The sequence below is a fragment of the Sapajus apella genome, unplaced genomic scaffold, assembly GCF_009761245.1.
Source record: "Sapajus apella isolate SASKATOON/1434 unplaced genomic scaffold, GSC_monkey_1.0 scaffold2, whole genome shotgun sequence".
In the NCBI taxonomy this organism is placed as follows: domain Eukaryota; kingdom Metazoa; phylum Chordata; class Mammalia; order Primates; family Cebidae; genus Sapajus; species Sapajus apella.
In genome coordinates this window covers 68,576,307-68,588,846 of record NW_022436942.1, presented here as the reverse complement: position 1 = coordinate 68,588,846, position 12,540 = coordinate 68,576,307, and the positions used below count along the sequence as shown (strand labels likewise).

At 44.4% G+C, this 12,540-nt stretch overlaps 1 protein-coding gene across 2 annotated transcripts in view; it reads left to right on the top strand.

Moving 5' to 3' along the window:
* Positions 1-94: 94 nt before the first annotated feature.
* Positions 95-12,540, top strand: part of GPN3 (GPN-loop GTPase 3) — a 14,658-nt gene continuing 2,212 nt past the window's right edge. Inside the window, exons 1-6 of one of the 2 annotated variants that reach the window (XM_032239245.1) lie at positions 95-190; positions 2,937-3,045; positions 7,021-7,188; positions 8,870-8,994; positions 10,801-10,916; positions 11,049-11,145. In XM_032239245.1, the coding sequence (XP_032095136.1) occupies positions 2,955-3,045; positions 7,021-7,188; positions 8,870-8,994; positions 10,801-10,916; positions 11,049-11,145 (597 nt within the window). In that variant the 5' untranslated portion in view covers positions 95-190; positions 2,937-2,954. Of the gene's footprint in view, positions 231-2,936; positions 3,046-7,020; positions 7,189-8,869; positions 8,995-10,800; positions 10,917-11,048; positions 11,146-12,540 lie in introns of both variants that reach the window. The other variant, XM_032239236.1, reaches the window with a different exon arrangement.

Sequence of the window (12,540 nt, the reverse complement as noted above, 5' to 3'; positions counted from 1 at the left end):
GAACGCGTTTCTCACGGGATTTGGCCCGCGGGCTGCCCCGTAGTAGGAGGTGTGATAGAACAGGAGTCATAGAAAGAACGTGGATTGCGATTGGTTCCTACTTCATTTTCCCGAAGCTCAGTGGGCGTCGCGCGAAGGCTGAGGGAGTGTAGCAGGCGGCTGCCGTATCTCTGAAAGCGGACATGCCTCGGTATGCGCAGCTGGTGATGGGCCCCGCTGGCAGCGGGAAGGTGAGGATCTAGGGGAACAGGGAGAGGAGAGAAAAGTAGGAGCTCGCGGGAGGCGGGAGGTTGGGTCCTGAGTGAGCCGGCGGGTGTAGGTATTGGAAACCCTGAGACCCTATGCAACTCATTTCAGCTCTCTGGCTTCACGTTCTTTTTTGTTGTTTTGAAAGGGAAATGATGGTAGTTGTTAATATCTATTGGATACTTACGCTCCAGGCAGCAGATTAAACGCCTCGCTTATTTCTACAACAACCCTGTAAGAGAGATAGCATTATTCTCATTTTACGGAAAACGAGACACAAAAAGGTAAAGTTGTTTTTTTTGCCCAGGATCGCACAGCTAGTAAGTTAAAGCAAAAATTTAAATCTAGTTTTGTCTACACTCCAGAATCTGGATTTAAGGATTTAAGGGGGCTTTTAAGTGGTGCATAGACCCAACATGAAGGAGCATCGGATCATTATTGAGGAAATTGTTCCTTTTTCATTTCTCTTTCAGTTCTTCACCTTGCATGTAGGAGAAATTGTGTTCAGTGCTAGTGTATCTTCAGCACTTTTTAAATCCCTAAGTCTTTTCAGAAAGCAGTTCTTAGACTTAGAACTTTTTTTTTTTTTTTAATTGGCTGAGACGGGTATCTCGCTCTGTAGCCCAGGCACTCGATCTCGGCTCATTGCAATTGCCTCCCGTGTCCCGGTTCAAGCAATTCTCCTACCTCAGCCTCCCCAAGTAGCTGGGATTACAGGCATGAGCCACCATGCCCAGCTAATTTTTGTATATTTTAGTAGAGATGGAGTTTCACCATGTTGGCCAGTCTGATCTTGAACTTCTGACCTAGTGATCCTCCCGCCTCGGCCTCCCAAAGTGTTGGGATTACAGGCATGAGCCACCACGCCTGGCCGACTCAGAGCTTTTAATTTTAGCTAAAATTAAGAGCATTTAAAAATTTTATATAATTTTATGTCTGACTTCACGCTATATCACATATAACTGGTTTTCAATTTACAATAGGGATAAAATTTTTTCTTGTAAACAAATACTAAGGAAATATTAGCAATATTCAAATACAGTGGGAATGGTGAAGATACGGATCAAATAACAGATGTATGGGAAACATAGCCAGGCATAGTGGCTCATGCCTATAATCCTGTCACTTTGGGAGGCAGAGGTGGGCGGATCACCTGAGCCCAGGAGTTTGGGACCAGCCTGGGCAACATGGCAAAACCCTGTCTCTACAAAAAAATGCAAAAATTAGCCAGACCTGATGGCAGTCACTTGAAATATCAGCTTCTCGGGAGCCTGAGGTGAAGGATCACCTGAACCCAGGAGTTTGAGGCTGTGATGAGCTCTGATCCTGCCACTGCACTCCAGCCTGGGTGACAGAGATACTGTCTCAAAAATTTAAAAAAAAAAAGTGAGGGAAACACTAAAGTCTGTGGAGGTGTCACGTGGCCGCAGTCTTTAACAAACACATTGTTCTAAGCTATTGACTTATTCTGGGTAAAAGACATGTACATGTAACTAAGATGTGGCCTTCAACTTACCCAGAGCCTGTAGTCTTTTGGGGAAGACAAATAGATGACCTGTCAATTAAGATACAGTGTGATGTGGCCAGGTGTGGTGGATTAAGCCTGTAATCCTAGCACTTTGGGAGGCTGAGGCCAGGAGATCACTTGAACCCAGGAGTTCAAGACCAGCCTGGGCAGCATGGTGAAACCCCATCTCTACCAAAAATATGAAAATTCACTGGGCGTGGTGGCGAGAGCCTGTAGCCCTAACTACTCTGGAGGCTGAGGCTGGAGAATCACTTGAGCCTAGGAGGTCAAGGCTGCAGTGACCTATTCCAGACAGAGACAACAGCATGTGTAAAGGCACTAACAGAACAGCCACCTCCAGACTTCTTTTTTGAGACAGTCTCGCTGAGTTGCCAGGCTGGAGTGCAATGGTGCAAACTTGGCTCATGGCAACCTCCGCCTCCTGGGTTCAAACGATTCTCCTGCGTCAGCCTCTCGAGTAGATGGGACTACAGGTGCATACCACTACGCCCAGCTAATTTTTGTATTTTTAGTAGAGACAGGGTTTCACTATGTTGACCAGGATGGTCTCGATCTCTTGACCTAATGATCTGCCTGCCTCGGCCTCCCAAAGTGCTTGGATTACAGACATGAGCCACTGTGCCTGGCCCAGACTATTTATTGACCTTGATGTTCCTTCATCTTGGAATGCTCGTCCCCTTAGGTTGACAAGCTCGTTCTCATATACTCAGATATTCTCCACTCAGAGACATCATCCCTGACCATCCTACCTAACCCTTTGTTTGTACTGTACAAATCCTGGTAGAGATACTGTGTTAGGTATTATACTATGTAACCAGAAATCTTGCCTTTAAATACTGCTTGTCACATGTTAGAGCAGTAAGGAGCCTTAGTGATTATGGAGGACATCCCAGTTAGAGACGAGAAAGTTGAGGGGCAGAGTGGAGAAGTAACTTTCCCAGAGTTACCCATGAGTCTAAGTCAGGTTTGTGTCTGCAGCCTAGTCAGGTGTCTTTTCCCTTGTTTTCAGTCGGCCTCTTGGTTGTTTTTTTGTTTGTTTGTTTTTTGTTCTCTTGGTTGTCGAAGGCATAGTTTTTACTTTAGTGGATAGCATTCCAGAGTATGGAGGGTAGCCCTACACTACCTGTTGCTTTAACCTCTCACAATGCCTTGTATGTTACAGAGTACCTACTGTGCCACCATGGTCCAGCACTGTGAAGCCCTCAACCGCTCTGTTCAAGTTGTAAACCTGGATCCAGCAGCAGAACACTTCAACTACTCCGTGATGGCTGGTAAGTCCTGACTAGAGGCTTCTTGCACCTTCAGGAACAGTAAGGACTGGGAGGCAGTGAGTACTGGCTGCTTAGCACAGAAACTGAGAAATTACTTCTTATAGTCTGGATCCCTGGTTTTTTGGTAAATAGCATGAGCTTGTCATTTGGTTATATCTGTTCATGGTGATGTGTGTGACAGTATCCTTTCTTGGTCTTTGATACAGATTTTAAAAGCAAATGGATGCCTCCCTCAGCACCCTTTCATTTTGTACCTTTCATGCTTAGTCCTGTTGTAGTGAATCATGTGGTATATTGCTGATCTCTGTAAGTCAGGAGCCTGGGTTTTTTTTTTTTTTTAATTCTTTTAATCTGTTCATTTAAGTATCTGTTGAACACCTGTTTTATGCCAGACACCAGAGTTATAGCAGAGAATAAGACAGACACTATCCCTGCCCTCACCAATCCTTTAGTGGAGGAAATAGCCAATAAACAAAATGATAAACATGTTACAGAATGTGATGGCTGCAGATAGGCTCATGAGAAGGACTCATTGGGAGAGGTTGCTTTAGGTAGGGTAGTCAGGGAGGATGATGACTCTGAGGAGGGGATTTTTTTTTTTTTTTTAAGAAATAATGTAATTTAAAAGAACTATTTGTTGGGTCCTATACTAAATTGTATTTTTTCCCATAGAGTATTGCCATATAAAGTTGAATTTTCAAACTTTGCTTCCCATTACTTCTAGCTTTTTTTTTTTTTTTAATGCATTTTAGGTTTGAGGGTACATGTGAAGAACATGCAAGATTGTTGCATAGGTACACACATGGCAATGTGATTTGCTACCTTTCCCCCCGTCACCTATATCTGGCATTTCTCCCCATGCTATCACTCCCCAAATCCCCACCTCCCGCTGCCCCTCCCCTATTTCCCCCTGACAGACCCCAGTGTGTGATGCTCCCCGAGGAGGGGATCTTTGAGCCTAGACCTGAAGGATGGTAATATGCACCTCAGACTGGGAAAAGGCCTTCCAAAATGAGGGAACATTTAGATCAATAAATATGCTAAGCTGGGTATGGGAACATGTACCTATAGTCTTAGCTACTTGTGAGGCTGAAATGGGAGGATTACTTGAGCCCAGGAGTTCAAGTCTAGCCTGGGCAACATTGCAAGATGCATCTCTGAAAAATAAAATACAAAAATAAATAGCCTGGGGTTAGAAAGGGTTTGGTATGCTCCAGGAAGGCCAAGATGTCAGTGAGCTGAAACATAATGACTGAAAGAAAGAAGTGGGTAGGGACTAACAGGACATGAGAAGATGGGATTTTATCCTGTTGGCAGTGGGTTGCCACTAGAGGGTTTTAAGCAGAGGAAAGGATTGACATCTGATACATGTTTTTGGGGGTTTTTTGCTTTTTTTGAGACAAGGTCCAGCTCTGTCGCCCAGGCTGTAGTAATCATAGCTCATTACTGGGTTAAGCCCAGTCTCAACCTCCTGGGCTTAAACAATCCTTTTACCTCAGCCTCCCAATCCTGAGTAGCTAGGACTGTAGGCACATACTATCATGCCCAGCAAATTTTTGTATTTTTTGTAGAAGTGGGGTTTCACCATGTTTCCCAGGCTGGTCTCGTTTCCCAGGCTGGTCTGAAACACCTGGGCTCAAGCGACATACCCACCTCGATTTCCCAAAGTGCTGGGGTGATAGGCGTGAGCCACCGAACTTGGGCTGATTTATGTTTTAAGAAACAACTTAAGTGCTCAGATGAAAAATGGACTGTAGTGGGTCAAGAGTAGAAGTACAACCTGCACAGCTAGGTGCAGTGGCTCACGCCTATAATCCCAGCACTTAGGGAGGCTGAGGCAGGTGAATCACCTGAGGTCGGGAGTTTGAGACCAGCTTGACCAACATGGAGAAACTCCATCTCTACCAAAAATCAAAAATTAGCTGGGTGTGGCGGCACATGCCTGTAATCCCAGCTACTCGGAAGACTGAGGCAGGAGAACCACTTGAACCTGGAGGCGGAGCTTGTGGTGAGCCGAGATGGCGCCATTGCACTCCAGCCTAGGCAACAAGAGCAAAACTCCATCTCAAAAAAAAAAAAAAAAAAGTACAACCTGCACTGCGGCTGTTGTAGTTAAGTAGGTATAAGGGTGGTCATGGTGCAGATGTAAGGAAGCAGACAGATTCAGTATATATTTGAAAGTTGAATTAGGAGCATTTTTGTGGGGGATTGAACCAAAAAAGCATAGGAAAGTAAGGAATCAAGGGTGATTCTTACAGCTCTGTTGAGTGTGTGATAATCATTTCCTGTGGAGAGAGACCGGTCATTTTAGGTTTGAGAACATTCTCTTTGCACTCACTAAGTGCAAAGAAGAGGCTTTTGATTTCTGTTAATGAGTGAGCAGGTTTCGGGGAGGCAGATTAAAGGGAGAGGAGGAGATGTGAAATGCCTATCTCTGAGGAAAAAACGCATTGTAATACTTTGGAACCATTTGATTGAAGCAAACGGAAAGCACTCTAAGCTAGCTTAGTTAAAAAGAAGGCTTAGGATGAGCAGCGTGACTCACACCTATAATCCTAGCACTTTGGGAGGCCAAGGCAGATGGATGACTTGAGCCCAGGAGTTCAAGACCAGCCTGGCCAGCATGGGGAAACCCCACCTCTACAAGAAATACAAAAATTAGCTGGGCGTGGTGGCACCTGTATTCCCAGCTACTCAGGAGGCTGAGGTGGGAGAATTGTGTGAGCCTAGGAGGTCAAGGTTGAAGTGAGCATTGATTGTGCCACTGCACTCCAGCCTGGGCAGCAGAGTGAAACTGTCTACAGAGAAAGAAAGCCAGATTTATTGTCCGAATTTGGATAAGTTATTTATCGCTGGGGAGGGGTAGGAAGGTGTTATCAGTATAAATGTGTCTATGAATGAAGCTCAGTGCTTTGTGAATGGAGAATGTAGGTTTAAGCACAGAAAGAAATAAAAACCTAAGGTAGAAAATTCTGTATACTGATTCCCAAAAATTAATAAGAGAATCATACCAGGATTTTTTAAGCCCCTCTTGTTAGTGATTTTTTTTTTCTTCTTGAGACAGAATCTCTCTGCCGCCCAGGCTGGAGTGCAGCGGCACCATCTCGCCTCACTGCAACCCCCGCCTCCTGGGTTCAAGCAATTCTTATGCCTCAGCCTCCCGAGTAGCTAGGATTACAGGCACACGATACCACACCTGGCTGATTTTTGTATTTTTAGTAAAGACAGGGTTTCACCATGTTGGCCAGGCTTGTCTTGATTTCCTGACCTCAAGTGATTCACTTTACTCGGCCTCCCAAAGTGCTGGGATTATAGACGTGAGCCACCACGCCCAGCCCCTGTTGGTGATTTTGATACATTATCTCATAGTTCTCATCCTTTTACCCCAGGACGAGAAAGGTGAGGCTCCGGGAGATGAAGTATCTTCCCTAGGGTCATTGTGGTAAGAAATGATAATTGGTTTTCTTTTTTTGGTTTTGTACTTTTTTGTAATAGGTAATACATATTCACATGGTTCATAACACAAAAGTACTAAAGAGTAAGTATACTGGAAAATGTTCCCTTCTCAGCTTTGTGTCCCAGCAATCAGCTCCCCTCCCTAAGGGCAGCCAGTGTTACCAATTTCTGGTGTGTCCTTCCATAGCCTGCGCACATAAAATTCAAGATGTATATATTGTCTATGTAGTGAATTTTTGTTTTTTATTAACACCAATGATAGCATTCTTACACAGTTCTGTACCTTGCATTTAAAGAGATTTTCCTCTTTTATGGCTGCATAGTATTCCATTGTCTGGCTGTACAGTAATTTATTTGCTAAGTTCTCTATTAATGGACGCTGCTACAGTGAAAAACCATGTACATAATTTCCTGCATATGAGTTTTTTATGTAATTGTTAACTTTTATGTTCTATTTCTAGTAAGGATAACAATTGTTGAAGGGGCACATGTATAATGAGTCCTATCTGTTCTTTTCAGACATTCGGGAACTGATTGAGGTGGATGATGTAATGGAGGATGATTCTCTGAGATTTGGTCCCAATGGAGGATTGGTATTTTGCATGGAGTACTTTGCCAATAATTTTGACTGGCTGGAGAACTGTCTTGGCCACATAGAAGACGACTATATCCTTTTTGATTGCCCAGGTTAGTCAACAATTTGAATGCATTGTCTTCCTTAAAGTCTTGATAGTTCCATCCTTAGTAGGTGAGACAGGGTTTCACCATGTTGGCCTTGCTGGTCTTGAACTCCTGACATCAGGTGATTCCCAAAGTGAATCACCTGGGTCTCCCAAAGTGCTGGGATTACAGGTGTGAACTACCATGCCCAACCCAAATTGTGAATTTTCAACTTGAGCCTAACCTGACTTTGACCATTTATGACCCTCACTTTTTTCCCCTTGCTTAATTGACCTTATATATATCCACAGAAATGTATATGTATCATAAGTGTACAGCTTGATGAATGTTCCCAAACTATACTTATCTTTGTAGCACTTACTTATTTTTTTAGAGATAGGGTCTCATGGTATTGCCCAGGCTGGTCTCGAAGTCCTGGGCTCAAGCTATCCTCCCACCTTGGCCTTCCAGATTGCTGGGATTATAGCTGTGTGAGTCATGGCATCTGGCCAATAACACTCATATTGATTGGCAGAAAACTAAAATGTGAAGAACCTTGATTTTTCTTTCCTTTTTTTTCTCTTTTTGAGACAGAGTCTTGCTCTGCTGCCCAGGCTGGAGTGCAGTGGCACGATCTCGGCTCACTGCAACCTCTACTTCCCGGGTTAAGGTGATTCTCCTGCCTCACCTTTCCAAGTAGCTGGGACTATAGGCACGTGCCACCACGCCCGGCTAATTTTTTGTATGTTTAGTAGAGATGGGCTTTCACCATGTTAGCCAGGATGGTCTTCATCTCCTGACCTTGTGATCTGCCCACCTGGGCCTTCCAAAATGCTAGGATTACAGGCGTGAGCCACCACGCCCGGCCTTGGTGGTTGTTGTTGTTGTTGTTTTTTCCCAGACATAGTCTTACTCTGTCGCCCAGGCTGGATTGCAGTGGTGTGATCTCAGCTCACTGTAACCTCCTCCTCCCAGGTTTAAGCAATTCTTGCGCCTCAGTGTCCCAAGGAGTAGCTGGGACTATGGCCCACACCACCACACCTGGCTAATTTTTTTTTTTTTTTTTTAATTTTAATTTCAATTTTTATTGAGATAGTCCCACTCTCTCACCCAGGCTGGAGTGCAATGAATGGCGCAGTCTTAGCTCACTGCAACTTCCGCCCCCCAGGTTCAAGCATTCTCCTGCTTCAGCCTCCCAATTAGCTGGGTTATAGGTGCCTGCCACCATGCCCAGCTAATTTTTGTATTTTTGGTAGAGACAGGGTTTCACCATCTTGGCCAGGCTGGTCTTGAAATTCTGACCTCATGATCCACCCGCCTCCCCCTCACAAAGTGCTGGGATTACAGGCGTGAGCCACCACACCCAGCCAGTTTTACTGTGTTTTTAGTAGAGATGGGGTTTCACTATATTGGCCAGGCTTGTCTTGAACTCCTGGCCTCAAGTGATTTACCTGCCTCAGCCTCTCAAAGTGCTGGGATTATGGGCATGAGCCACTCTGCCCAACCCATAGAACCTCATTTCCTACATAAAACTGAATTGCTTGCTTGGGATTCCTTTGGTGGCAGTACCTTAGGTTTTATGATTGCTTTGAGAGGCTGTGGGCCCCTTAAAAAGTGTTGGCTTTTATTTTTATCCATTTTATGGGGAAAATTTGTTACCTCTAACATATTTGCTGTTTCTTAAATTCTTGCAATACTCTTCATGTAGGTCAGATTGAGTTGTACACTCACCTGCCTGTGATGAAACAGCTGGTCCAGCAGCTCGAGCAGTGGGAATTCCGAGTCTGTGGAGTTTTTCTTGTTGATTCTCAGTTCATGGTGGAGTCATTCAAGGTCTGAACCTAAATCTCTTATGGATTTTTTTTTCTTTGAGACAGTCTTACTCTCTTGCCCAGGCTAAATGCAGTGGCATATTCTCAGCTCACTGCAAACTCTGCCTCCCGGGTTCAAGTGATTCTTATGCCTCAGCCTCCCGAGTAGCTGAGATTACAGGCATGCACCATCATGCCTGGCTAATTTTTGTATTTTTAGTAGAGACAGTGTTTTTCCATGTTGGCCAGGCTAGTCTCGAACTCCTGACCTCAAACCTCAAGTGAGCTGTGTGCCTCAACCTCCCAAAGCCTCTTACAGATTTTTTTAGCTATGAGTACAAGCAGATGACAGTTTCCTTTAATTATTGTGTGATTATGGATATTTCACAAACAATTCCAGAATTACTTAGTATCCCTTTGTTATTAAATTATCATGATAATATATTATAACTCAAAAGTAGTAAATTAAGGTATCATAGAGATTTAGGAGGAACTGAGAGAAGAAACTGAGGTGGCCAGACACAGTGGCTCACACCTGTGGTCCCAACACTTTGGGAGGTCAAAGCAGGAGGATTGCTTGAGCCTAGGAGTTCCAGTCCTGCTTGGGCAACAGAGTGAGACCCTGTCTTTACAAAAAAATACAAAAATTAGCCAGGTGTGGTGACTTGTGCCTGTAGTCCCAGCTACTTGGGAAGCTGAAGTGGGAGGTTCACTTGAGTACAGGAAGCAGAGGTTGCAATGGCTGAGATCGCCAAGATAGCACCATTGCATGCCAGCCTGAGTGACAGAGTGAGACTCTCTCTCAAAAAAAAAAAAAAAAGGCAGGGGGGGGTGGGGAGAAAAAAACTGAAGCAGATAACTATTTAGCTTTTTTTTTTTTTTTTTTTTTTTTTGAGACGGAGTTTCGCTCTTGTTACCCAGGCTGGAGTGCAGTGGCATGATCTCGGCTCACCGCAACCTCTGCCTCCCGGATTCAGGCAATTTTCCTGCCTCAGCCTCCTGAATAGCTGGGATTACAGGCACGCACCACCATGCCCAGCTAATTTTTTGTATTTTTTAGTAGAGACAGGGTTTCACCATGTTGACCAGGATGGTCTCGATCTCTTGACCTCGTGATCCACCCGCCTCGGCCTCCCAAAGTGCTGGGATTACAGGCGTGAGCCACCGCGCCCGGCCATATTTAGCTATTTTATAAAATAGTCTGTTTTAATTTTCTGAGGACTTTTTGTCCAGTTTATGAACTATCTAGATCAAATTTTATTTTGTTAGCTCTTAAGGAATATTAGATGGGAAAGGAAATTAAAATGCTGTCTAAATTGACATTTGTGATCACTGTATGTTGTCTACATCTTTCTTCCCCCACCTTTGGGAACCTAATTAGGGAACAGTCAAACACCTAATTAGGGAACAGTTTTTTTCTCTTTTTTTTTTTTGAGACTGAGTTTCACTTTTTTTACCCAGGCTGGAGTGCAGTAGCGCGATCTTGGGCCATTTCACCTCCTAGGTTCAAATGATTCTTCTTCCTCAGCCTCCTGAGTAGCTGGGATTACAGGCTTGTGCCATCACACCTTGCTAATTTTGTATTTTTAGTAGAGACGGGGTTTTGCCATGTTGGCCAGACTGGTCTTGAACTCCTGACCTCTGGTGATTGCCCACCTCAGCCTCCCAAAGTGCTGGTATTAAAGGCATAAGCCACCACACCCAGCCTGTAGTTCTTTTATTTAGGCCAATTCTGTTTCAGTGAGGAATAGAAGCCTCTTTGTGCAAAGACCAGGTAACTTTGTTGGCAACAGTCAGTTCATCTTCCCTTTTCTGTTTCCTCCTTCAGTTTATTTCTGGCATCTTGGCAGCCCTGAGTGCCATGATCTCTCTAGAAATTCCACAGGTCAACATCATGACAAAAATGGATCTGCTGAGTAAAAAAGCTAAAAAGGAAATTGAGAAGTGAGTTCACTGTTCTTCCATTATTATCAGATCTCAATTGCAGAGATGAACCTTGTGTTTTATTTAGATGGAAAGTTTGGTTGGTTTATAAACCTAGTCTCCTGAATTCATCAGTCTTTCTATCTTTTAAAGGTTTTTAGATCCAGACATGTATTCTTTATTAGAAGACTCTACAAGTGACTTAAGAAGCAAAAAATTCAAGAAACTGACTAAAGCTATATGTGGACTGGTAAGCTTTTAAAGTTTGGATTTTTTGGCCAGGTACAGTGGCTCATTCCTGTAATCCTAGCACTTTGGCAGGTCAAGGCGGGAGGATTGAGTCCAGGAGTTCAAGACCAACCTGGGTAAGACCCTATCACTAAAAAAAATAAATAAAAATTAGGCCGGGTGCAGTGGCTCACGCCTGTAATCCTAGCACTTTGGAAGGCTGAGAAGGGTGGATCACCTGAGGTCAGGAGTTTGAGACTACCCTGGCCAACATGGTGAAACCCTGTCTCTACTAAAAATACAAAAAAAGGGGCCGGTCGCGGTGGCTCAAGCCTGTAATCCCAGCACTTTGGGAGGCCGAGGCGGGTGGATCACGAGGTCAAGAGATCGAGACCATCCTGGTCAACACGGTGAAACCCCATCTCTACTAAAAATACAAAAATTAGCTGGGCATGGTGGCACGTGCCTGTAATCCCAGCTATTCAGGAGGCTAAGGCAGGAGAATTGCCTAAACCCAGGAGGCGGAGGTTGCGGTGAGCCAAGATCGCGCCATTGCACTCCAGCCTGGGTAACAAGAGGGAAACTCAGTCCCAAATAAATAAATAGATAGATAGATAGATAGATAGATTAGATAGATTAGATAGATAGATAGATAGATAGATTAGATAGATAGCTGGGCGTGGCGGTGCACACCTGTAATCACAGTACTCAGGAGGCTGAGGCAGGAGAATTGCCTGAACCCGGGAGGCAGTGGCTGCAGTGAGTGGCGATCATGCCACTGTGTTCTAGCCTGGGTGACAGAGAGACCCTATCTCATAAAAAGAAAAAAAAAATTGTTTTTTTTCCTAAACATCTGGTTGAGTGTTTGCCTGTGTCCAGTCATTAGCCACCCTTTGTTTCCAAAAAGAAAAAAAAAAAAGTCTGGGCTCAGTGACTCACCCCTGTAATCCCAGTACTTTCGGAGGCTGAGGTGGGTGTATCACCTGAGGTCAGGAGTTCAAGACCAGCCTGGCCAACATGGTAAAACCCTGTTTCTACTAAAAAATACAAAAATTAGCCAGGTGTAGTGGCGGGCACCTGTAATCTGAGCTACTCGGGAGACTGAGGCAGGAGAATTGCTGGAACTCAGGAGGCGGAGGTTGCAGTGAGCCGAGATCTTGCCAGTGCACTCCAGCCAGGGCTGACAACAACAAGACTCCATCTCAAAAAAAAAAAAAATTAGCCAGGCATGGTGCCTGCACACCTGTAGTCCCAGCTACTCTAGGGGCTGAGGTGGGAGGATCCCTTGAGCCTGGGAGGTCAAGGCTGTAGTGAGCCATGATCATGCCACTGTGCTCTAGCCTGGGTGCCAGAGAGACCCTATCTCATAAAAAGGAAAAAAAAATTGTTTTTTTTCTTTTTTTTTTTTTTTTTTTTT